This window comes from Gadus chalcogrammus, chromosome 11 (genome assembly GCF_026213295.1).
Source record: "Gadus chalcogrammus isolate NIFS_2021 chromosome 11, NIFS_Gcha_1.0, whole genome shotgun sequence".
NCBI classification, from domain to species: domain Eukaryota; kingdom Metazoa; phylum Chordata; class Actinopteri; order Gadiformes; family Gadidae; genus Gadus; species Gadus chalcogrammus.
In genome coordinates, this window is record NC_079422.1 from 2,980,998 (window position 1) to 3,007,578 (window position 26,581).

Here is a 26,581-nt window from a genome sequence, read left to right on the forward strand (position 1 = left end):
TTGTTAGGCCACTAAATGATTTGTTGAAAGGAGATCTAGCACCCAGGCACAAAGGCCCTAACTCCTGGCCAAGAAAACAGTCACTTCCACTTGGTGCATTATGGACCGCTGATTGCCAAGCAGCATTTGAGCTCATTATTGAGAAATTAACATCTGCCCCTGTGCTTGTGTTTTCCAACTGGCAGCTCCCATATGTGCTCCACACTGACGCCAGTATGACCGGTTTAGGTGCAGCCCTGTATCAGGTCCAAGATGGCCAAACCCGAGTGGTAGCATACGCCAGTCGTGGTCTCTCTAAAAGTGAGAAAAACTACCCCGTGCATAAGTTAGAATTTCTCGCCCTTAAATGGGCGGTCAGTGAAAAGTTTCATGACTATTTGTACGGGGCTAACTTCAAAGTGCTAACGGATAATAATCCTATGACATACGTGTTGACAAGTGCAAAGTTAGATGCCGCGAGCCACAGATGGCTTGCTTCTCTATCATTGTTCAACTTTGACATCCATTACAAATCTGGTGTGCTGAATATCGATGCTGATGGGCTCTCGAGGAGGCCTCATGAACCATCCGAAGACGATGATGAGTCTCGAGAGATGGACCAGAGAATCTCCGGTATGCTAGATCGCGCTAGCCTCTCACTTGAGGAGTTCCAGGTTTTGGATGGGGAGACAGTGAGCACTCTTTGTATGCGCCACGGTGTCAATGTTCATGCAGTTTCACAAGACAATCAGGATCCGGATAGTGTCATACCTGCAGTGGAAACTCTCTTGTGTCATGAAAGTGCGGTCCCTGATGATCTGGAAGATCCAGTCCCTGGGCCAGGACAATCAGCTCTGCCAGAAATGTCTATGGAGAACTGGCATCAGTTGCAGAGGGAAGACGCAGCATTGGCACAAGTTATTTGTATACTGGAAGAGCCTGACACTGAGGTATTTGATAAAACGTCTGTGGAGCCAGAGGTTGCTCAACTCTTATGTGAGAGATCAAAACTACTCTTGAAGGATGGAGTGTTATGCCGCAAGGTTCTCAACCAAAGAGGTGAAGCGTTTCATCAACTTGTCATACCCAGTAGTCACAGAGAACGAGCCTTCCAAGGTATTCATGATGAGACAGGCCACATGGGTATCGAAAGAACTTTGGAATTAGCTAGAGCAAGGTTCTACTGGCCGAAGATGGCGAAATACATTGAGACAAAGTGCAAAAGCTGTGAAAGATGTGTCAGACGAAAATCTAAGGTGCAAAAGGCATCCAAACTAGTTAACATCAAAGTCAGTGGTCCCCTTGAGTTAGTCTGTATGGATTTTCTGACAATTGAACCTGACTCAAGAGACACTAGAAACATACTGGTCATAACTGATCACTTTACAAAATATGCACAGGCATATACGACTAGAGACCAGACAGCCAAGACTGTTGCCACAGTGTTATGGGAAAACTTCATTTGTCACTATGGTTTTCCACGCAGGCTGCATAGTGATCAAGGAGCCTGTTTTGAGTCAGAAGTTGTAGCAGAACTTTGTAAGCATGCTGGAATCGCCAAGTCTCGCACAACACCCTACCACCCGAGAGGGAATCCGGTAGAACGATTCAACAGGACTCTGCTCGACCTCTTGGGAACGCTGGAGGACAAAAAGAAGGAGGAATGGAGGAAATATGTCAAGCCCCTTGTACATGCATATAATTGTACACGGAACGATGTGACTGGCGAAGCCCCTTTTCTACTCATGTTTGGCAGAGAGCCGCGTCTCCCCATTGACCTCTGTTTTGGCATCAGCCCTCAGGGTCACAACCCCAAAACGCACACACAATATGTGCGAGACCTAAAGAAAAGACTCAGACACGCATATGAGCTAGCGTCAAGAAATGCTGAAAAACGGCAGTTGTTGAACAAAAGGCGCTGGGATGCTAAGGTGACCGCCTTGCCTTTAGAGGTAGGGGATCGAGTCCTTGTGAGGAATCTGAGTCTCAGAAAGAAGCACAAAATCTCTGACAAATGGGAATCCACTGTTTACGTTGTTGCCAAACAGCCGGATGAGAGTATCCCTGTGTATGTTGTCAGGCCCGATAATGGTGAGGGCAGAGAGCGGGTTTTGCATCGAGATATGCTTCTTCCCTGTGGGTTCTTACCTGCAACCTTAGAAGCGGATCCTGTGAGTACTGTTGTGCAGGCAATCCCGACTCAAGTTCCTGAGGTGACTGATGAGGGAGATATTGAGGATGATCTGTCTTCAATGGAAGTGGATCAAGACTTGGAAACTCAGAACACGAGCCTTGAAACCCCTGAACAGAGTACCTCTCAGTCTCAAAATCCCCTAAATCCTGATGCCCCTGAATTCATGTCAGATCAGCATGATTTGTCAGACACTGAGACTGTAATTAGTCCAGGCCCGTCCCAGGCTAGGCCTCAGAGAACAAGGGTACCACCAGCTTATCTTAGCTTATCTTAGTTATCAAGTTGGTCGCAAAGCCCATTGTAAACATCACACCTTAAGTCCCCCTACACAGCAGACACTGTTTTATGGTTTCTTATTGTCCTTGCAGCAGCAAATTGCAGGGTTAGTTCAGTCTCTAGCCGTAGGTAGTGACGGGGACGTCACATTTTAAGTGGGGGAGGATGTAACCCAGATATATTTTCAGTCAGCTAATGCTTTTCTGTATTATCACTGTTTTTGGTGTGTGTCTCTTTAAGGGTTACGACCACTTTATGTTGCGGCAGCTTTACGACTGCTGTTTTACGGTGTGTGTTATTGTTACCTTGGAGACGAAGTTTTCGCGGGTAGATCTCTTCTTCAATGCCTGCAAGCAACGTGTGGTCAAGCTGTGATTCTCCTGCTGTTTAATTTTGGAGTTTAACTTGTTAAAAGTATTTTAAGTGAAATATTTACCGTACAAAGTACTCGGTTTTCTTTGGATAATATCCGGAAGTCCGTCGGCAACGTTTATCCACAAGAAGACCGTTTGCAAGGAACTCCGCCGAGTGAATGAACATTGACGAGACGCTGCCGCTGTTTCCTGAGTGCTTTCCTGTGGCTCGTGAGCTCGTGAGGAGCCGTCGTCATCTTCTGAATATCCTGAGGATTGCAGGCAAAACTACTAAACCACCACACACATATAGAGCTCTATAATATTATTGCTGGCCAGCACTTTACTTTATTTTGTTATTTTTTTTTGTTGCTAAAGACAATATAAGGACACTTCAAGATTTGTTCTATGTTCTATAAGAAGACCGTTCGGTATCCATTTTGTAACATTCCTTCAGGTATTTTTGTTGTTCAAACATTTAAGTATTTGGTTAACTGCCTAAAAAGGGGAAATATATATTTTTCTATTTTTTTTTCTTATTCTAATTGAGGGTTACAAAAAATATATAATCACATTTCCATGTGATTTAATGTTTATTGTTTTATGTTGTTCCTGACCTACATTGTGATCAAGTAAGATGCATTTCAGTTCAGCAAATGTTAAATAAAACTGGATCGATAGTAAACTGCTATCACAACCCGAGTAAATTCTGTTTATTGGTTACATTTCCATCAAACTTAAGGTGATCATCGAAAATAGTTCCCAGATATTTATAAGATGTTACTATTTCCACACTTTGCTTATGTATGATACACTCTTTGGCTGTATTCCTGTTCCGTCTAAAATCAATGATCAGTTCCTTGGTTTTAGAAACATTTAAGTCCAAGAAGTTATCATCACACCAAGAAATAAAATCAGTGAGAGCATTCCCGTGGTCTGATTCTGAGCCTTGGAGAAGGGACAATAACGCGGTATCGTCAGAAAATTTGACCAAATAGCTGCTGCCCTCCTGACTGCTCCTGCATCCGTCAGTATACATAATAAAGAGTAAGGGCGAAAGGACACACCCTTGTGGCGAGCCTGTGGACATAATTAGAGAATCGGAGAAACTGCCATTTACAGACACTCTCTGCACTCTGTCAGTCAAGAAGCCCAAAATCCATAACACAATCTGATGAGGTAATTTAAAATCATATAGCAACCTTTCTATTAAAAGATGCGGCTGCATCGTGTTGAATGCCGATGAAAAGTCTGCGAACAAGAGCCTGACATGGGCTTGAGGCTTTTCTAAATGTTTATACAAGTTATTGAGTATTAAAAGCTTTGCGTCCTCAACACCTCTCCCTGACTGGTAAGCAAATTGAAGTGGATCAAGTTTTTCATCCACAATAGATAAAACAAGGTTTTTTTAAATTTTCTCGAGGATTTTCATTATTAATGATGTTAGCGCAACTGGTCTAAAATCATTAAATTGCCTTGGATTAGTGATCTATGGGACAGGTATCACAGTGGATGTTTTCCAGATAGCAGGGATTTGATTAGAATCAAGTGATCTCTGAAAGATATGGTGAAGGACACTACTAAGCTGGTCAGCACAGTAATGCAGCGTGCGCCCACAGATGTGATCTGGACCAGGGGCCTTCCTGATGTTTACACGTTTTAGAAGATCTCTAACACATTCCTGACTGATGACAATATCACAATCAGAAGAGAGGGACTGTCTAAGGAGAGAGATATTGCTAGAAAAATCATGTTTTTCAAAACGGGAATAAAAATCGTTAAAAGTATTTGGGAGATCTGCATCACTTATTCCCTCGATGTTAAGAGGTTTCCTATCACTGTCACTGTTTCCCTGATTGATTGAGGACATGGATTTAATTCTCTTCCAAGCTGCCCGAAGATCACCACCACTGTACTTATGTTCCACCTTATCCTTATACAGTCTTTTAGCTTTTCTTATCTCATTCCTTACTTCCCTGGTAATTTCTTTCTTTTCCTGGCTATTCCCTGTATAAAAAATTATTTTCTTCTTGTTTATGACATTTTTTAGTTCTTTAGTAACCCATGGTTTGTTATTAGGGAAGACTGTAATATTTTTACAGGGAATATTGGTGTCCACACAGAAGGATATGTAAGAAGAAACTGTTTGAGCCAGATCATTTAAGTCAGAGCATGAGCTATAGAATACATCCCAATCTGTACAATCAAAGCAAGCTTGTAGTCTGGCAATGCTGGTTTCCGTCCAGCATTTAACTGATATAACTGTTTGCTCTTGTCGCTTACAGATGGGCTTGTAAATCGGCACAAGGAGTATACTATTGTGATAGGAGGCTCCAAAAGGAGGCATAGGCAGTGATCTGAAAGCGCCAGGTACTGAGCCATAGCACAAGTCAATAGTGGAGTTCTTCTTAGTAGTTGCACAGGTAACATACTGTTCATATGTTTTCAATGTCTTCTGAACCTGGCAATGATTAAAATCTCCTAAAATGAATTTTGGAGCGTCGGGGGAAAAAGCGTCCAGTCTGTTGGTCACCTCCGCGATCAGCTGATCGGCTGACGCGACGTTCGCCCGCGGATGAATGTAAACAAGGGTGAAGAAAAGCTGGGGAAACTCCCTCGGCAAGTAGAAGGGGCAAATTGAGATGGATAGCAGCTCAAGGTCTGGGGTACATATTTTTTCCCGGACCACGACAGTATTACAGTACCTCTCATTAATGTAAAAACACACTCCGCCTCCGCGGGATTTGTTTGTTATGAGAGGCGACCGGTCCATACGGACAGGGTACCCGAAGCCGGTTATATGTAGATCCTCGTTAGGATCCGCGTCTCCCAGCCACGTCTCGGTAAAGGCCAGCAGGCATGTTTCTCTAAAGTCATGCTTACATCTAGCATAAGCCTCCAGTTCATCCATCTTGTTGCGAATGGATTGAACGTTTGAGAGAAGAATAGTTGGTAGCGCTGGGAGCCGGCGTCTGTCCCTTAGACCATATTTCCTCAGTCTGCGTTGAACGCCTCCCCTCCTTCCTCTCTTCCTCCGTTGTTTTTTGGACAATATTCCACTTGCTGCAGCCTGTAAGCTATTTATTCGCAGCGATCGGGGAATGTGCAGAATATTGTCACTTACTGCCAGTGGACGAAGGGCAAGAAGTAGCTCCCGGCTGTAGGTGATAGCCTCGCCGCCGCCAACATGCTGTCCACAGGCAAATCGGCTAAAAAGAGTCCAAAGTGCGGCAAATACCCCCAAGTCGAATCCCCTCATGATTAAAAACTCTTCCACGTAAGCTCCAAGGCGAAAGTTAAAAAAATAAAGTTATGGTTAAAAGGTGCACGCAGACAAACAGTCAAACACACAAGCTGCCCCCGGAGCGCCCCAGGATGAGTGACGTTCCTTGAGCGCTAGGCCTATTCCTCCCTCTAATACATTTTTACATTTTATTTAACAGCGCCTTTCAGGTCACTCAAGGACACTTTACAACAAGGGCAAACAAATAACAAAACCATTAAAAGTGCAAGTAAAAAAACATGACAACTACAGTGAAAATGCTATCCTGAAAAGGTGGGTTTTGAGAGAGGATTTGAACTGAGGGAGGGAGTCAATATTTCGGATGTGAGGTGGGAGTGAGTTCCAGAGTTTGGGAGCAGAGCGGCTGAAAGCTCTGCTCCCCATGGTGGTGAGCCGGGCAGAGGGGACAGTGAGGTGGATGGAAGAGGAGGATCTGAGGGAGCGGGTGGAGGTGGCAGTGTGAAGGAGATCAGACAGGTAGGGAGGGGCAAGGTTGTGGATGGCTTTAAAGGTATGAAGGAGAATTTTGAAGTTGATACGGAAGTTGATTGGAAGCCAGTGGAGTTGTTCTAGGATGGGGGTGATGTGGTGGAAAGAGGGGGTTTGGGAGATGATACGGGCAGCTGAGTTCTGGACCAGTTGGAGCTTATGGAGGGATTTCTGGGGGAGACCAAAGAGGAGAGAGTTACAGTAATCAATACGGGAGGTGACAAGGCTATGTACAAGAATAGAGGTGGTGTGGGGGGTGAGGGAGGGACGGAGGCGATTTATGTTACGAAGATGGAAGTAGGCAGTGCGGGTGGTGATGTTGATATGGGATTTGAAGGAAAGTGAGCCATCGAGGATGACACCCAGACTCTTCACCTGGGGGGAGGGGGAAACTATGGAGCTGTCAAATGAGAGGGAAAAACTGTCAACTTTGAGTAGAGTTGATTTAGTACCAACTAAAAGGATTTCTGTTTTATTGCTGTTAAGTTTGAGGAAGTTTGAGGTGAACCAGGTTTGTACTTCAGATAAGCAATCTGTTAGGGATGAGGGAGGGAGGATGGAGTTGGGTTTGGTGGAGAGGTAGAGCTGGGTGTCATCCGCGTAGCAGTGAAAAAGAATATTAAATTTACGAAAAATAAGGCCAAGGGGAAGGAGGTAAGTAATGAAAAGGAGGGGACCCAGGACAGAGCCCTGGGGGACACCAGAGGAGACAGGGGAGGGTTGGGAACGGAAGGATTTGAGTTGGATGAACTGAGTGCGGTCTGTGAGATAGGAGTGAAACCAGTCAAGGGGGGTGCCTGTGATGCCGATGGAGGATAATCTATTGAGGAGGATGGTATGGGAAATTGTATCAAAGGCCGCACTCAGGTCAAGGAGGATGAGGATGGAGATTAAACCAGAATCAGCTGCAATAAGAAGGTCGTTGGTAATTTTCAGAAGGGCCGTTTCAGTGCTATGACGAGGACGGAAACCAGATTGAAACTGTTCATATAGACTGTTTTGAGATAGATGGGAATGGAGTTGAGAAGCAACGATTTTCTCAAGTATTTTGGAGACGAAAGGTTGGAAATGGGACGGAGGTTATTAAAGTTGTTGGGATCTGAACCAGGTTTTTTGAGGATTGGGAAGACAGCAGCAGTTTTGAAGGGTGAGGGAACTGAACCAGTAGTGAGAGAGGAGTGGATGATGACAGCAATAAGAGGGAGCAGTGAGGGGAGGCAGGATATGACCAGGGCAGTAGGGAGGGGATCTAACTGGCATGTGGATGGTTTTGATTTACAGATGAGATCAGAGATAGCAGAGGGATCAGGGAGATGGAAAGAGGAAAATGGCAGACTGTAGGGGAGAGGTTCAGAGGAGGGGGAAGGTGAGGGAGTGGGGCACAAGTGCTGGTGGATTTTTTCAACTTTCTGATTAAAAAACAGAAGGAGGGAGTCACACGTGTCCGAAGAGTACAGATGGGGGGGTAGGAGATCTGGGGGTTGAAGGATTTTGTTGAGGAGTGAAAAGAGTACCTTAGAGTTGCCATGGTTGGAACAGATGAGAATGAATGGAATAGTAAGTAGATTTGGCTGAAGCAATAGAGTCCTTATACTGTAAGATATGATTTTTGTACATGTCATGGTGGACAGTGAGACCAGTCTTATTATGGAGACGCTCAAGTTGACGTCCTTTGGACTTGATGGAGCGGAGTTCAGGGGTGAACCAAGGGGCAGAATGGGAGAACGAGACAGACCGAGTTTTAACAGGAGCGAGGGAGTTGAGAATGGTAGTGAGCGAGTTATTGTAGTGGAGAACCAGTTCATCAGGGGAGGAAGAGTAGTCCGGGTCCGGTATAGATGCGATGGTGGAGGAGAGGGAGTGAAGATTTATGGCCTTGATATTACGGAATGAGATGAGACGTGGTGGCTTGGTCGTAGAGAGGCGGAGTGTGACATTGAATGAAAGGAGGAAGTGGTCAGTGATGGGGAGTTGATCAGCTGTGCAGTTGGAGGGAGTGAGACCAGAGCAACATATTAAGTCCAGAGTATGTCCTTTAATATGGGTAGGGAAGTCGGTGAAGATGTGGTAACCAGAGCTCTCAAGGCAGGATGAGAAGTCACAGGTGAGGGGGAGAGTGGTGTTGTCCAGGTGGATATTGAAATCGCCCAGCAGAATCACATTAGGGGAAAGAGTGGAGAGATGGGCGAGTAGAACAGCAATGTCATTTAAAAACTCAGAGTGGGGCCTAGGTGGACGGTAAACAGTGGCCACAATGGTGGGAGTATGACCAGGCAGTTTACAGGCAATGCACTCAAATGAGCTGGATGCAGGGACAGAGACGGGAATCACCTTCCACTTCTCGCGATGAATTATCGCGAGACCTCCGCCGCGATACCTATACCCTATAGGTATAGGTATATATTCCTATATTCCTATACCCTCTGCCTGTAGGGTATAGGAATAGGCTTGTATATTGTTTATGTATTGTACTGTTCCCTTTGGCCTGCAGGAGGAGCTTGAGTGTTCCCGGCGTAACGAGGGAATTGCACTCAGCCGTGTTCTGGCTGCCGGGATAAAGGCAGTGTCCTGTGGCCCCATTCTCTCTCTAGACGCGGGTTGACGGCTGGATGCGGCGGTTCGCATTGTATTCTCTGCGCCCGTGTTTATTATGGAACTGCCTGTCAATAAATATAGTTTGTTGTATTGAACGTTACCTGACGGTGTCTGTCTCCCTATGTTCAGCGCCTTTGAGCCAAGGCGTTTGTGACATTTGGGGGCTCGTCCGGGATCAGAAGATCCGGTAACTGTCTGTGTTTAAGGCCCATGTTGGCTGTGATAGCGACGTGCGGTAAATTAGACTAGGCTACTTGGAGTTCCATGGCCTGTTGTGGCGTGGGGTGAGTAGGTTTGGTGCTAACTGGCGAGTTTTTTTTGTGAATGAAGCTGTAGTAGTGGGCGTGGTTTGAGCCTGCCGTGTACTCGCCTGGTTGTTAGGGGAGATCTGCGCTGTCAAGTGGTAACGTTAATTTAGGCACGATTTCATGCTTGGTTCTCGAACTGTCTAATAAGTTTTGTTTTGCGGGGTGAAATCGCGGCTTTCATAGTGGGGTGGCTGGTTTCAAGAGCGAACGCTGTCCCCATTTAGAGCGCCTCCGCTCTGGGTCATAGGTTCCGGAGACGGAGTCTGGACCGGTGGTCACCGCTGCAGAGTAAGGCTGCATCGACTTTGGTCGGGATGGCTGGCATCTGACGATATTGGTGGGTGTGCATTTCTTTTGTTGACTAATCCACGGTTCTTGGACTCCGTCAGAAGATAGGTGAGTTTAGGCGGGGGGTAATTGTTTAGGGGGACGCTCTGTAATTGGTTTTCCCTACTGTGCTAGCCGCGTTGAACCTTGTTTGGATCGTATTTCTTTTTCGTTTGGTTATGGAAGGTTGGTTATGAGCGCATTGGATGCATTTTGGGAAGCTCCATTGGAGAGCTTGTTGTTAACACTAACGGTTCAGCAGTTAATAGAGGTTGCAGAACGGTATTCCATTGAGATTACGTTGCCGAAAACTGCCAGGAAGGACTGTTTGGTAGATTTGATTTGTGAGAGTTTAAAGGTAAAAGACGTGTTGCCCTTCTTTTGTTATCCGATTGTTGATCCAGTTATGGAGCAGTCGCCCGGTCAGAAATCTGAATCCGCTATGGCTTATAGTGTGCTTACTTTTAAGGAGCAAAAAGTTATTTTGCAAATGCAACTCGAGCAGAAGAGATTTGACGCGGTGGAAAGGGAGCAGGAACGTTTGTTGGAGCAGGATAGATTACAGTTGGAACGTCTTCGCCTGGACCTGATGGCGGAGGCGAAATATGGGAATTCCAAGCAGCCATCGAATCTAGCGAGTATGGTTAAGTTTCTCCCTAAGTTCAATGAGAGGGACCCAGATGTTTCTTTTTCCCTGTTTGAAAGTGTCGCTAGTGATCTGGAGTGGACTGGTGAGGACCAAGTTTTATTGTTGCAGACTGCCTTGTACGGGAAATCTCAAGAAGCATATGTCGCTCTGTCCGCAACCGATCTGAAGAGTTATAAAACTGTTGAGGAGGCGGTGCTGAAAGCGTACAAGCTTGTCCCTGAGGCTTACCGACAGCGTTTTTGGAATCACGAAAAGTCGGAAAAACAAACATATACTGAGGCAGCCAGGGAGCAGTCCAGTTTGTTCCACCGTTGGCTTGCAGCTGAGGCTGTTGATGATTTCGATTTGTTGTGTAATTTAATGATTGTGGAGCAGTTCAAAAACATCTTGCCCGAAAGGGTGGCTACCTATGTAAACGAACATAGAGTAAAAACTGTCTCTGAGGCCAGTTCTCTTGCCGTTGGCTATGTCTTGACACACAAGAGTTACCTGCGTGAGTTTTCTCCACGCAAAGACTATTATCGGTGAGAGCAGCAACCAGCTTTCCAGCGACGCTCTAGTCAGGGTAACACAGGACCTCCCGTGAGGTTTAATTTCGGATCTGGCGGAAAAAATAAAGATGGTCATTTTGACAATACTTGCCGTGAGTGCCACAAGCCAGGGCACTTCAGACGTGATTGTCCTGATTCGGCCCGTAAACAGCCTACGACCAGCACAAGAGAGGTTGGTTGTGTGTCCTCGGTTAGGTTTGGTCACAAGAAAAGTGTGAATGCAGGTACGGGCGAACTGTTACGTTCCGGGTGTTCTACTCTATCAGGCGAAGATGAAAGCTTGTGTGTGGTGCCTAGGACTGTTCCTGACGCTGTTTATGCTCCTTTTGTTAGTGATGGGTTTGTGTCGTTGGTTGGTGACTCTCAGAGAGTGCCAGTCAAAATATTGCACTGGAGCCTCAGAAAGTTTAATCCGTCAGGCTGTGCTCGCCTTTTCCTCAGCCTCAGACACTGGTGGTACGGTCTTGATTCGAGGAATTGGGTTGCATTCGTTTCCTGTACCTCTGCATAGGGTCGACCTAGATCCGGTTTCGTAAACGGAGAAGTGACGATCGCTGTTCGTCCTTCGCTGCCTGTGGATGGCATTGATTTGATTTTGGGCAATAGTTTGGGACATGGTTCTGTTTTTCCTTTTCAATCTCCGCCACCGCCTGTGGTCAGTAGGCCTACAGGAGTGGAACTGTCAATTGAGTCTGACAAGTGTTCTGAGGAGTTCTCGGAGGTGTTCACTGCCTGCGCGGTGACTCGTGCTGTGGCTCGTGCGCAGGTAGAGGATTCATCTGGTGTTCCTGTGACGTTGGCGAAAATGTTCATTCCAGAGTTACCAGCGCCATTATCTGTGGATAAGGTCATTGAGGTTCAGAAAGAGGACACCACCTTGGAAAGGTATTTTGCGATGATTGTGGATAATCAGGGTGTGGAGCATGACTATTTTGTCCAAGATGGGTTGCTGCTTCGCAGGTGGTTGCCTCTTGCAGGTACTGCGTCCGGTCAAGTGGTGCAGGTGGTAATGCCTGAGAAGTATCGTGATCTAGTGTTGAAGGCCACTCATGGGGAAACTTCCGGACATTTTGGGGTAAAGAAAACGTATAACCATGTGTTGCAGCATTTTTACTGGCCTCGCATCAAACGGGATGTTGCGAGATTTATCAGATCGTGTCATGTTTGCCAGGTCGCGGGGAAGCCCAATGAGACAATTAGACCTGCACCATTGAGGCCTATCCAATCTGTTGGTACTCCTTTTGAGCACCTGATCATTGACTGTGTTGGGCCCCTGCCAAAGTCAAAGTCTGGCATTGAGTTGAAGCGAGATTGGGCAGAGGGTTTACCATGGCTCTTGCTGGCGGCACGGGCAGTCGTGCTGGAAAGTACGGGATTTAGTCCTAGTGACCTCGTCTTTGGTCACAAGGTACGTCCACCTCTGTCTGTCTTGGGCAGTGAGTTGGGCGGTACAGAACCACCAGAGAGCTTCGCCGACCATGTTCAAGGTTTTCGTCGCAAGCTGTTCCTTGCATGGAAGATGGCGAGCGAAAATCTGGGTCGTGCTCTTAGGAGAATGATGACACCGTATGACCGTGGCCAGGAAAATGTAATGGAGTGAGGGTGAATGTCTGTCTGTCTGTCTCATGTCATGTTCCGCTTCAGGTGTCCCGTGTATCCAGGCGCCGGATATGTGGGAGAGTGGAGGCGGTAATAAGGTTGTGAGTATGACTGTTTGTGGAGTGTTTGGCTGTTGGTTTGGTGTGCATTTGTGCAACATGTGTGTGTCTTCCTCTAGGCCTATGTGTGTTATTAAAAATATGTTTTTTTTATGGGTTTATATGGGCAAGGATAAAATAACTTGTGGTGATTGGTATTTTGTAATGTTTTTCCCAGAAGCCAATGAGGTGGGCTCCTGTCTTTTGGGGGGGAGTGATGTGACGCCCCGCTCTGTTCCTTGGCCGCTAGGCCTATTCCTCCCTCTGCCTGTAGGGTATAGGAATAGGCTTGTATATTGTTTATGTATTGTACTGTTCCCTTTGGCCTGCAGGAGGAGCTTGAGTGTTCCCGGCGTAACGAGGGAATTGCACGCAGCCGTGTTCTGGCTGCCGGGATAAGGGCAATGTCCTGTGGCCCCATTCTCTCTCTCTAGACGCGGGTTGACGGCTGGATGCGGCGGTTCGCATTGTATTCTCTGCGCCCGTGTTTATTATGGAACTGCCTGTCAATAAATATAGTTTGTTGTATTGAACGTTACCTGACGGTGTCTGTCTCCCTATGTTCAGCGCCTTTGAGCCAAGGCGTTTGTGACAATTGCATTGATGAGCTTTGATTGGCCCAATGAGCTACTGCTGAATGAGCATGAGACCCCGGTTGATTGGTTGGCTAGCGATGTTGGAGCTTATAACATGTACCAGCTGAAAAATGTTACATAAAACTTCATAAGAAAGCCTCCGTCTGAGCTATTCTAAATGGTTTCAGAAGTAAAACGTCTACGTCGTACTACACGTGATTAGTGGAATGTTTTCTGGAATTGGACCTTAAATATTTGATGGTGATTCCGACTTTTCGGGGGGCGCAAAGAAGAGGACATGGCTGATGGATTTCGGCGTCCTGATCCGCTGGTGTTCAATGAGAAATCGTGGATAAGTGGCAAGCATTCGAACAGGAATATGACATCTTCATAGCTGTAGCTTACAGTGACAAGCCAGATCGGACGAAAGCCTACATACTCCTCAATCTAGCGGGAAGCGAGGCTATCGAGAGAGAACGCACTTTTACCTAGGCTGTGGCTCAGCTGGACGATGATGGCGACGTGGTCCGCCCAGCTGAATTGCGGGAGAATCCAGAGTGTTTGAAACAAAAGTTCAGGGACATTTGCAATCCACAAACGAACATCACGATGGAGAGACATTCTTTTATTGTGAGTAAGAATTAAAAATAAACTAATAGCCTAATATTACTGCCTGCAACACTCATCATATGATGTCGGGCTAATTCAAATAGCCTATGTGCAATGGAAACACCAACTCTGCAAAGTCAAAAATTTCAAAGGACAGGTTCGACATTATAGGGAAGTTATTTCTTCCATATTTTATTTTAACAATCTAACAACAATTTAACAACAGGCTTAGCGAGTGCATTGCCAATACATGAAAAGTAGAAATACATGTCATCAATAAAGCAGACCTTCGATTTGGAACTTGGCCCGACGATGTGTGCAAATCTCTCAATAACAACACTTTTGAAATCAGGTATTTCTCAATAACAGCTGTTTAAATCAGGTATGAAATCAGGTACAATTTTCTGCTGAAATAAATAAATAAATAGGCTTCAATGCCGAAAGATACAGGCGGAGTAACAACATTCCTAGAATATGACCATGGGGCAGACTACTTTACGACCATATGGGCGTCTTATAGCGCGGATTGCAATTCTTATTGCAGCCTGAAGGGTTATGCGAGAAACATATGGAGGGACGCGGTCGTTGAGCTCCCCTGCCCCACATTGCATGACACGTTAAACTCAACTAGAATCGCCACCATCAATTTGATATCAACAGACCAAAAATAGTCGGAAAGCCTACAGAAACTATAGATAGATAATGTGCAATCACATCATTAAAAATATAAACGATTTACTGAGGAAAAATTTTTTTTGGGAGCATGCTTTTGCAGGAAGTTCGCCGCCCCACCTGCCCATATTGACGGCACGCGTCTGCTTTCAACACAAGTTCGATCTGACGTTGTTCTACAAGAAAGGCAAAGAGCTCTACCTGGCAGACACGCTGTCACGTGCACCAAGAGAGACCACAACACCTCACAGAGCAGGAAGACCTCGAGGTGATGGCAGTACAGCGCATCTCATCCTCTCGCCAGGATGAGCTACACAACCACACAATGGAAGATGTGACTTTACAAACACTGACTAACATCATCAGACATGGATGGCCAGAACGGCTGAGCAGTGTACCAGCTACAGTGAAGCAGTTCTTCCCATTCCGAGATGAGCTTTCCGTGGAAGATGGAATAATAATGAAAGGGACAAGAGCAGTCATTCCACAAAAGCTCCACAAAAAATACCTCACACTGCTACACAAAGGCCATCCTGGTGCAGAGGCCACCAAGCGACGAGCACGCAATGTGGTGTTTTGGTCGACAATGACAAAAGACATTGATAACTTCGTACAGTCATGTAGCACATGCAATGCCTTGAAATCTCATCAGCCAAAGGAGCCATTGCAACTACATGCGGTCCCAGAGCTCCCCTGGTCAACAGTAGCAACAGATCTATTTGAATGGAACAGCAATCACTACCTCGTCCTAGTTGACTCATATACAGGATGGTTTGAGATGGACCAACTAAAGAACATCACGTCACAGTGTGTGATTAACAAGCTGTGTTATGGACTGAATTAGTGTTGCCCTCATTTATATCCTGCACCCCGGAACCTTTGTGCTTATACCAGGGTACCCCGCCGGGTGGTTCTAGGGATTGCTCTGCACCTGTCGTTCTCGTGTATACTTTGGCTGTTATGCTGTGAGCATGGTTTCAGTAAAGACGTTAAACTGAGTTACATGTGTGCGTGCATTATTGCCCTCGGGTTACCACACTTTTGGCGACGAGGATTAAAACATCGATGACGGAGAACCGGGTAGTTAGTGTCGAAGAAAAAGTTTCCGTGTAACTTTCGATAGCAGCATGGCTACGGCCACGGTCGGCACGCTCAGTGAATTCGTCCAGCTGGATGGTGACTGGATTGAATATGTCGAGAGACTTGAACACTTTTTCCTGGCGAATAACATTGAGGGGGGGGAAAGGAAAAGATTGATTCTCCTGAGTGCGTGCGGTGCCAAGACGTACAAGTTGATACGCAACTTAGCAACGCCACGGAAGCCAGGCAAACAATCATTCGAAGAGTTGGTGAAGCTGGTGCAAGAGCATCACAACCCCAAGCCGTCAGTGATTGTTCAGAGCTTCAAGTTCCACACGCATTCACGCAAAGCTGGAGTTTCAGTTGCTGCATTCGTGGCGGAGCTGTCGGAATATTGTGAGTTTGGACCGGTGCTTGACGACATGCTACGGGACTGTGGTATCAACAATGACAGCAATCAGCGCCGATTGCTAGGTGAAGTCACGCTAACTTTCAAGAAAGCGCTGGAGATTGCTCATGCAATGGAAACGGCAGCTATCAACTCTAAAGACATTCAAGCAGCTAACGCCAGTGTACCACAGGGCGCCGTTCACCGTCTGTTTAAAGAAGGGAGGGGCAAGCCGATGACGTCAGTTGAGTGTTACAGGTGTGGGGGAGCGCATCTTGCTAATGACTGTGGTTTTAAAGATGCCGCTTGCCACAACTGCCAGAAAAAGGGGCACATAGCCAAGAAGTGCAGAGGTGCTAAAAAGCCATGGGAAAAGGAGTGGGAGTCAAAACCCCAAATGAAAACGCATCATGTGCAAAGTGAAGAGCCGGAGGAGCAGTTTAAAACGCAGTAAATGTGTTTTCCAGGCTCCAAGTGTCACCTACCTGGGTCACAGGATTTCCGCTCAGGGTCTTTCCCCCATGATAGAGAAGGTGAGGGCGATAAAGGAGGCTCCTTCTCCAAAGAATGTGGCAGAGCTCAGGTCATTCTTGGGCTTAGTGAACTATTATGGGAAGTTCTTGCCTGAACTCTCCACTGTGCTCGCCCCCCTGTATCAGCTGCTGCACAAAGACTGTTCCTGGAATTGGCAACAAGCTCAAGAGACAGCTTTCCAGCAGGTAAAATAACTGTTGCACTCAGCAACGCTACTCGTGCACTTTGACCCAGACAAAGAAGTTGTCTTATCCTGTGATGCATCACCCTACAGCGTGGGGGCGGTTCTTTCGCACTGTATGGAGGACGGAGATGAAAAGCCTATTGGGTACGTGTCTCGCACTCTCACATCAGCAGAAAAGGGTTACTCTCAGCTAGAGAAAGAGGGGCTAGCTGTAGTATTTGCTGTGAAACGGTTCCACCAGTACCTGTATGGTCGCCCATTTACCATTTTTACCGACCATAAGCCCTTGCTGGGCCTGTTTAGTGAGACTAAGGGTATTTCACCCATGGCGTCAGCAAGAGTGCAGCGCTGGGCATTAACTTTGTCAGCGTATCAGTATCACATTGTGTTTAAAGCAGGAAGTGAAAATGCAAATGCAGACGCGTTCAGCCGTCTTCCCCTCCCAGAGTCACCGAGCCAAACTAACCTTCTTCCAGTGACTGTGTTTTTGTTAGACAGGCTGTCTGACTCTCCGGTGACAGCAAAGCAAATCAAACTGTGGACTGAAAGAGACCCGGTGCTGTCACAAGTAAAGAGATGGCTGTTGCAGGGCTGGCCAGTAACAGTTCAGCTGGAGGAGCTCAAGCCCTATGTCAAGCGTCAGCTGGAGCTAAGTGTGCTTGATGGCTGTATCCTCTGGGGCTTCAGGGTGATTATTCCACCTGCAGGACGGGCTCAGATAACGGAAGTGCTGCATGAAGCTCACCCCGGGGGGTCGAGGATGAAGAGCCTCGCCAGGTCGTTTGTGTGGTGGCCTGGGATGGACAGTGCTTTGGAAGAAAAGGTAAAAGCATGTTCACAGTGTCAAAGTAACCAGAAGATGCCCGCACCTGCACCTCTCCACCCATGGGAGTGGCCGGCACGTCCGTGTCCAGGCTCCACCTGGATTTCGCTGGTCCGTTTATGGGTCACATGTTCCTGGTGCTGATGGACGCTCAGTCAAAGTGGATGGAAGCACACATCATGTCAAATATCACAGCCCCAGTTACCACTGACACGCTCAGAAGCATCTTTGCCACCCACGGGCTACCAGATACGGTTATCAGTGACAACGGGCCCACTTTCACCAGTGAAGTTTTCAAAGAGTTTGTTGAGAAAAATGGAATCCGACATATCCTGATTGCACCATACCATCCTGCTTCCAACGGTTTAGCAGAACGTGCTGTTGAGACACTGAAAGATGGACTGCGGAAAATGACAGGGCACACGCTGGAGACTAAGCTGGCCCGTTTCTTATTCCAGTATCGGATTACTCCACACACAAACACAGGTTTTCCTGCAGCAGAGATGTTGCTGGGGAGAAAGCCCAAATCTCATCTGGACCTCCTTCGCCCGGATGTAGGAGCAAAAGATGCCCGATCACAGGAGAACCAAAAAGTGAGACGGGACCAACACGCAAGATAGCGGTTTTTACAGCAGGGGGACTGTGTGTATGTCAAGAACTTTGCCAGTGGCTCAAAGTGGCTGCCAGGAGTTATTCACCGCCAGTCTCGTCCAGTTTCTTTTGTGGTTGACTTGTTGGATGGCAGGTAGGTTCGCAGGCACCAAGATCACGTGCGTGTTCGCACCGATTCAGAGGAGAAGGGGTCTCAGAGTGTTTCGCACAAGGACAGTGTGAGCAGCTCTATGGAATTTGTTGCACCTGTGTGCATTGATGGACTGTTGGGGCCCCCGGATGGACTGTCTGAGCAAACTGCCTCCCCTGCCCCTGCCGCTGCCCCAATTCCTCCCATTGCAGCACAGTCTGTAACCCAGTCTATGGACTCTACTGTTGCACTGAGAAGGTCAGAGCGGCAACACAAGCCTCCAGAGAGGCTGAACTGTTAAACTAAAAAAAAACATTTCTTTGAGATCGTTTTATGCTTTGTTTACATTTTTATAATTTATCTACCACATTTATTCATTATTAGTCACAGGATATGTCTAGCTTGTGTGGGGGCTGATGCACGGAGCTGAGTGGAGAAAGATATCCTGGATTGTGTGTGACGCCCGTGTTTTTTTTTTGTCCCCTTTAAAATAAATAAACCTCCATAACTCGACTCCTGTGTGTGCCTCACTCTACGAATACAAGGGACAACGCAGAAACCCATCGGTTACACATACATACATGCATACAAACATACATGCATACATACATATAATGTGTGTATACATACATACATACATACATACATACATACATACATACATACATACATACATACATACATACATACATATTTAATGTACAGTATAATTGTTTTATCGCAAACATTTATTTTCCAAATATTAAAGGAGCATTTCACCGGTGGAGGCATGAATATGTATTAAAATTGGGTCCTATATGTAGGCGAATAATAAAATAAAATTCTTATTCGGTGCCTTCTTGACCGAGAAAAGGCAGAAAGTGACTTTTAGGCGCTTGTGGACTGTAAACAACAACTCCCACCATGCACCACGATGCACAGCTTCGCTGGCCACTCCCGCTGATCTAGATCTCCGCCTATCGGACACCTCGCTGTTCCATCTACCAAGCTGATACCGCAAGACTGCTTGAATATCATTTCACTCACCATTTCTAGTGAAGAGTACTAGTTGGTGAAAACGATCAGATTTCGTTTTATGCGGTTCAGGGATATCTCCGTAAAGACGGAGTCATTTCGTAACCGCATCGAGCTGTAGAAACGCTGTAGTAAATATTCAAGGCGCTGGTTCTCCACAGAAACAAGTGGAGCGCATCAAGCCTGCGCGCTGTATACAAACATTCAGTCACGAGGAGATTCAACCTTTTAAATTGAGCAGAAATACTTTTTAATGAATAGTTAGTAATTACATTCATCAAGGGGCTTTATTTAAAGCTACAAAAAGAATACAAATAAAATAATAAATAAAAAATTCAACACAACCCTGACGTCTCCAGCTGGTGGGGGGCTAATGCCATCAAGCGTTTCAGACATCGACACGAATCCTAACACGAAACTGCATAGATCCGGATAGATTTGAAACCACCTCCGAGGGTGGTTTCAGAAATGTGCGGTTTCGGGCACCGGATTCGCCGGCTCCGTCTGGACGGTCGGCCGAACGGACAAGACTTATGCAATGTTGAGTTATGCACTAACGTTTGAATTAGCGGTATCAGACTGTGTTTCTTTTACGTGTTTACAACTGAACAAGACTGGGAGATATTGTTAATATGCACATTAACGTTTGAACATCGTTACCATGGGAGTGAACGGAGTTGTCAGAACGCTTAATAAAGTTTGACTTTATCTGACTGTTTTGTTGACATTCCCTTTAGCACAGCTCCATCTAGTCAATGCATAACGCAACCCCAGTCAAACGTTTGACTGCAGTATCTTCTATTCTATGCGCCTTATAATCCGGTGCGCCCTATACATGAAAACAGTTCTAAAATAGGCCATTCATTGAAGGTGCGCCTTATAATCCGGTGCGCCTTATAGTGCGGAAAATACGGTAGTCCTCGTTTGTATTTCTTTCGAAATGGTGAACTTTTGCATGGTGCCATCTTCTATGTCAGAACCAGTACCCTCCGCCATTGTACTTCCGTTTTATCCTCAGCCTCTGTTAGCTTAGCTTCAGACGCTGTTGATGTTAGTTTCTGCTGGTGAAGTCCCACCCACTGGCACTGCCCTAATAGATCTGTAGCGTCAGTGGGTCCCACCCCCTTTAGAGGGGTGGGACTAGTGGTTGTAGTCTTACGAGAATCCTCCCCTCTTACACTTACTATTTTTCTTCTACGCAAAAATCGTCGTATTGCGTCATCTTAAACAGGAAGTGTTGGAGATCGATACAGATCTCTCCAGTCACTCCAGAAAATAAGGGAATGATGCACGACCATTCAAAAATATGAGTGGGATTCTAACGATACAAAGCTTAATGGAAATGGGTGAAGTTTCCGTTTAAGTTTCTATCATTACAATCATTTCTCATTCTTCTCATACCAGTCAAGTACTCCCAATCCCCATGTGGCCACTTATTACCCAAAACGACCCAACTTAAAAACAACATAATGCATTTTAATATCCTAAAAGACCTCTGGTGGCTCCTCAGAGACTGCTAATAGAAACACAAAGTACCAGATGGTTTCCTCAAGGCTCCCACGCCAAAACACAGCCACTGGTTTGATTTTCAGGAAGAAAATGTAAGGCAATGAATAAACAACAAGTGAGTGGGTGAAGGAGTTAAGGGCGTCGGTAATCCAGTAATACATGTCAACGCTGAACTGTTCGTGGAGGACGACCTGATGACTGGTGCCTCCGTTATTCCCTGGCCCCAGCTAGTATCGCGATGGGCGTTATGCACAAGGCAAATATCCAATGGTCTCAGCAAAAAGCCATGGCTGTATTAGACGGCAGCACGCTAGTGGATGGTAATGAGGGGCGCCAAATGAGGTGCACTGCATTGGAAAGACCTTCCTATTTTTCTCCACAGGGTAAGCGTGATCATCCTCTATTAATGAGCATCATGGGGCATTCTCACCAGATAATCACAAGGCTCAACCTGTTATCTTTAATAACATAATTGTGTATATGTGCTGTTATGACTAATAACTAAAATATATTTTAAAGTTAGAAATGTGGAGGAGGAAAAAGAATTATGGACATTTTTGCGTATGGTTATGGGTTCAGAAGAGTGGCTCCAGAGCAAGATAAGAGATGAATTATTAATGCTACCGTTGAAGAATCTGGTCCCCTGCGCCGTTTTGTGTCACAAAGAAGAGAGGATTGGAGGCCGGGGATAATGATTTGGCAGAGGATGTGGTTAATAGTTGTATTTTTGTGTGAGGGGAGTCAGGTTCCTTGTTTACTTCCAAACTTGCGTAAAAACATGCAAAACATGAATTTACAATTTGCTCATGTAAATGAATATACAATATACAAAGCTACGATAAGCTAAGTAATAGCAAAAGATTTTCCATGAACATCAGACTTTGTAATCCCGCTAGCTTCAATGCTAATTCTACACTGTAATTCAATGGGAAATGCTACCGCGATTAGCATTGGTGATTTATAAGTAAACCTTATCATTCCGAAATTAAACAAACATAATTGTTAATCCACAGAAATTATTTGAATTCCGTAAAGATTAATACTCACAGACTAAGACATTCTCTGGAAAACCAAAAAGAGAAGGAACTGACATGCTGTGCTCTCTCGCATTGCTATGGTGCCGCAGAAGGCGGCCGTGTCTCAAGCTCCTCCTCAACTTTTTCTTGTATTACTTTATTTTACTAGTTTATTTTTATATTTACGCCTAACTTTTGGTAACAGGCAAACGGCCAAAGTGAGCCCTATCATACGATATGATAGAGAAAAACTTCTGCGCATCAAATCGTCGGCGGAAAACACTTTTTCACCACCACCCTCAAACAACAAACAAACAAACAACGGCGATCTACCTAAAACACTAAATATCTACCTAGATTCGAAGGAGAGGCAGCCCAAGAACCAAATAGAACAAGTTGAACAAATTACCAGTTTATTGCTTCACAATCGGTCATGCAACAACCACAATATAAAGCAATGAATGCAACAACCACAATATAAATCAATGAAAAATAAAAAAAAGAAGAGTAGATTGTTTGGAAATCGTCAATCCTTTCAGTGTGTGTAATGTTCCAGGATATAGTCCATTTAGTCCAATGAAATGGGGTATGCTTGAAGATTCCGAAAGTTCCGGGTCCTTATGTGTACTGTATCTCTATCTTACTACCTGTCTACCTGACGGGCAGGACTGGGGTCTGATGTCTTCTTGATAAGCGAATCAGATTCGTTCTGGATCATGCAGTCGGCCACACTGCATCCACGATCCGGGTTTAGCTCGCCATCTCAGCATTCAGATTCACCGGGTTCTGATTCTTCTAGTGTGCACATAAAACCAATCAGAGTTTCCCGTATCAGATATTCTATTGCAATCACTTCAGTTGACACTCTCAAGTTGGATGTCTAGTTGGTAATTAACCTTATTTGTATAATTGCATGCAAACTATGATAATATTTTGATTGTTTTATCAGTTATTTCATACCGTAATCCAGGAGCTTCTTTCAACACGTTTCATGGGAAATCTTGCGAGGAAAAAGGGTTTCTAATTCGTGGGGAGTTCAAGTGCCCTTGAACGGCACGCTTAGTGCGCCCTCTTTAGGCAATAACTTTAACTACACCTGAGATTAGTAGCCCTAATTTCATGAGGGTTACATAATAAACAAACTAACAAAAAAAACAAAAACTTGTCTTCCAGCCACATTTGGAGTTCGTAGTCAACAAAAGGTACGCGGAAGCGAGTGCCGCCCATCAAGCAACGCAAGGAAATATATATCGTAGTTCTAGCCTACAAATTGTCGTAGCAAAATGTGATTTTGAATGGGCTCGTCAACAAGTGCATTAGCGTTGCTCGCAATGCTCGTATCGTCGCTTTATTAAAGAGTTTGGCGGACTGCCAAGAAAGCAAGATCCTTCTTTTAACCAGGAGTTAGAAGCAAAATGGGCCAACGGATTTGCAACTTTATGGTGGGGGTTATCTGTGATACACATATTTATTTTAACTGTCTCTTCATATTTCCCACGGCCCCACCGGTATAGCGCATACCCGCTTATTAGCCTAGCCTGCTCGACTTTAATCGACATAGGTTTCGAAGGTAGCGCGGATAGACTTGGGATTTACCATAGCCTACCATAGCCTTATCTAAAACACCTTTACGCACGTTAAATGCAAGGCGTATTATCCACGAGAAATAGGCTACAACATATTCTAGCTAGAAAGGAAATAATGATAGGCTCGCTTCATTTGCCTTCTCTATATCCGACCATAGATCTACATAATTTAGTCATTCAGCAGACGCTTTAACGTACAGTATAAGCTATTAAATGTAACGTTGTGGAGTGTATGACTAGGGTGTTTCAAACAGATAAAACGACTATGAGTAACTTGATATGAGTAATAACAATACCTTTTCTTAGAAAGAGAATAAATGTAGGCTATGCAACTTACCTTAAGTTATCACGCCGGCAGACTTATGTTGGGGGGCTCTTCTCTGGGCATGGATCTTCAAAATTCCCGCTCTTGGCGCAGCCTTATGGCAAGCCGGATAGATGCCAAAGCGCACCCGTAAGTCATGAAATGCAGTCCCGCTCATCACCTTGTCGGCTGGTTAAGCAGACATAAGCCATAAGCGCACCCGAAGTCATGAGATGCAGTCCCGCTCATCACCTTGTCGGCTGGTCAACCAGATATAAGCCATAACTCAGCCAGAATTACATGGCGCCCTTTATTTATTATGGCAGATCATAATTAAGCCACAGGTAACCCAAACGTCTTAGAGGAGCCATATCATTTACCAAAACAAGCCCAAAGAGGCCAAATGTATGCCTAAACAAAGCCAAAATGATTTGCTATCTGGGTATGGTCAAGCCCCCCTTTTTGGTTGAGTCATTGAATGAGTTACGCGGGACTGTAAAGTCCAGCTGGATGGCTGGCAGCCATAGCCATTGCGCTACGGAAACTTGTCCAGGCGTCGCTCTGACTCAAACACAAGACTGCAAGTTGTGCACTTCCCTGTGATTTTGGCAGTGTCTATCTCTCTCTCTCTCTCTCTCTCGCTCTATGTCAAATCTTGCCTGCTCTCTCACTTTCTCTCTCTCTCTCTCTCTCTCTCTCTCTCTCTCTCTCTCTCTCTCTCTCTCGATGTCAATCTTGCCCGCTCTCTCAATTTCCATCCTCCCTCTCTCTCTTTATCTCTCTAGCTCTCCCCTTCTCCTTTAAATACTGTTTTTTTTTTAGATTTACAGTGGCGTCTCTGTCGTGACCCTTGCTCTGCTGGTGCCAATGAAGGGTGTTACGCCACGTCCTGCCACACGGTCCAACACCCCCATCTAGTGGCCGCTTGGCGCCACTGGTCCTCACTCCCTCTACACACCTGTCTGCAATCTACTATCACCATTCCCTACTACAGCCGGGGATCTCCAATCTGCCGGCGCCAGTTCGTCGTTTACCACTACACAGTTAATCGGTCCTACCAGCGTTATCTCAAGTCTAGCCCGTTTCCCCTGTCCTCCAGTAACCCTTTTTCCTCCGTTTGTAGTTCTCCGTTCGTCACCCTGACTCCCTGTTGCCGAGCCCCTGCCTGCCTGACTGCCTGCCCGTTACCGAATCCCCACCTCCCTGACTACCCGCCTACCGCCGAGCCCCTGCCTGCCTGACTGCCTACCTGTTACCGAACCCTCACCCGCTTGCCTAGCCCCGGCTTGTTGTTACTCCTTGCCCAATAAACCCACCTTCCTTTCCACCCCGTCTCAGCTCCTCTGTGTCAAGCGTTTCCTCTCGTTCTGTAACCCTAACAGTACGAACTGGCCAGCATGGACCCAGCTGACGCAGAGGCTTTCCGCCAAATGATCTCCCGCCAAGGGACCCTTCTGGGCCAACATGACCAGGTCCTGCAGGAGGTCACCTCCACTCTCCGTGAGTTGAACCAAGCTCCGACTACTCCGCCTTCACCGAGGAGATGCGAAAGGTTTTCGGTCCGGGGCAGGGAGGCCTCCCAACGTCTCCTAAATCTCCGCCAGGGATCCCGCAGCGTCGCCTCCTTTGCGGTCGAGTTCCGAACCCTCGCGGCTGAGAGCGGTTGGAACGAGGAGGCTCTGCAGGGGTTTTTTCTGAATGCACTTAGCAGCGACATTAAAGACCAGTTGACCTCTCGGGAGGAGGCCTCGGATTTGGACCATTTGATCTTTCTCGCTATACGGGTGGACAATTGCTTACGCGAACACCGTAGAGAGAGGGGTCAACACTCGGCCTCCACTTCCTCTTTCGAGCCGCCTGCAGCTCCCCGGCCTCTTTCGTTTCCCGTGCCACCCCGCAACGAACGGACACGCTCCCCCGAGCCCATGCAGATTGGACGCGCTCATCTCTCCCCCGAGGAGAGGGAACGGAGGGATCCTGGCGAGCCGCTCCCGTAATCCCTCGGTCACCCGTCCTCCCCTGGAGGTGGTCCTCCTGTGGAAGGATCAAACCCTCCCGCTCTCTATCCTCCTGGACTCCCGAGCTGATGAGAGCTTTATTGATCGGGAGTTGGTTCGACGATGGGGGATCGACACCGTTCCTCTTGACCTTCCGATCGAGACCCCTTCTCCCCTGTAGTTCTGGGTTATCCCTGGTTCCAGATGCACAACCCCCAGGTCGATTGGAGAACGGGTCGAGTCATGTCGCGGAGTATTCACTGCCAGAACTCGAGCCCGCTGCCGCCCCTCCTAACCTGTCCTCCGTACCTGAGGAGTACCACGACCTTGGGGCAGTCTTTTCCTTGCCCCCCCATTGTCCTTATGATGCGCTATTGACCTCCTTCCCGGAGCTCCCCTCCCTGGTAGCCGTCTGTTCAACCTCTCTCTTCCCGAACGGGAGTCAATGGAGGAGTACATCGGGGAGTATCTCGCCGCTGGAATCATCCGTCCATCCTCCTCACCTGTGGGAGCGGGTTTCTTCTTTGTCAGCAAGAAGGATGGCTCACTGCGTCCCTGCATCGACTACCGTGGCCTGAACGACATCACGGTAAAGAACAAGTACCCCTTGCCCCTCATCAGTTCCGCCTTCGTCCCCCTCCACGGAGCCTCCGTCTTCTCAAAGTTGGATCTGCGCAACGCGTATCACTTCCGAGAGGGAGACGAGTGGAAGACCGCGTTCAACACCCCACTAGGCCACTACGAGTACCTAGTCATGCCCTTCAGTCTAACCAATGCCCCCGCTGTCTTCCAGTCTCTGGTGAATGATGTCCTCCGGGACATGTTGAACCACACCGTCTTCGTCTAC

General features: G+C 46.5%; 1 protein-coding gene across 1 annotated transcript; it reads left to right on the top strand.

The window, feature by feature from the left end:
- Positions 1–9,177: 9,177 nt before the first annotated feature.
- Positions 9,178–20,090, top strand: LOC130392418 (uncharacterized). Its single transcript, XM_056602900.1, has 2 exons — positions 9,178–9,453; positions 9,725–20,090. Exon 2 carries the CDS (start codon positions 9,998–10,000, stop codon positions 10,979–10,981), a length of 984 nt encoding a protein of 327 aa, XP_056458875.1. The 5' UTR covers positions 9,178–9,453; positions 9,725–9,997; the 3' UTR covers positions 10,982–20,090.
- The last annotated feature ends 6,491 nt before the right edge of the window (positions 20,091–26,581 follow it).

What these genes read in the sequence shown, in the direction of transcription:
- LOC130392418 (XM_056602900.1), top strand. Translation starts at nt 9,998, where the DNA reads ATGAGCGCATTGGATGCATTTTGGGAAGCTCCATTGGAGAGCTTGTTG.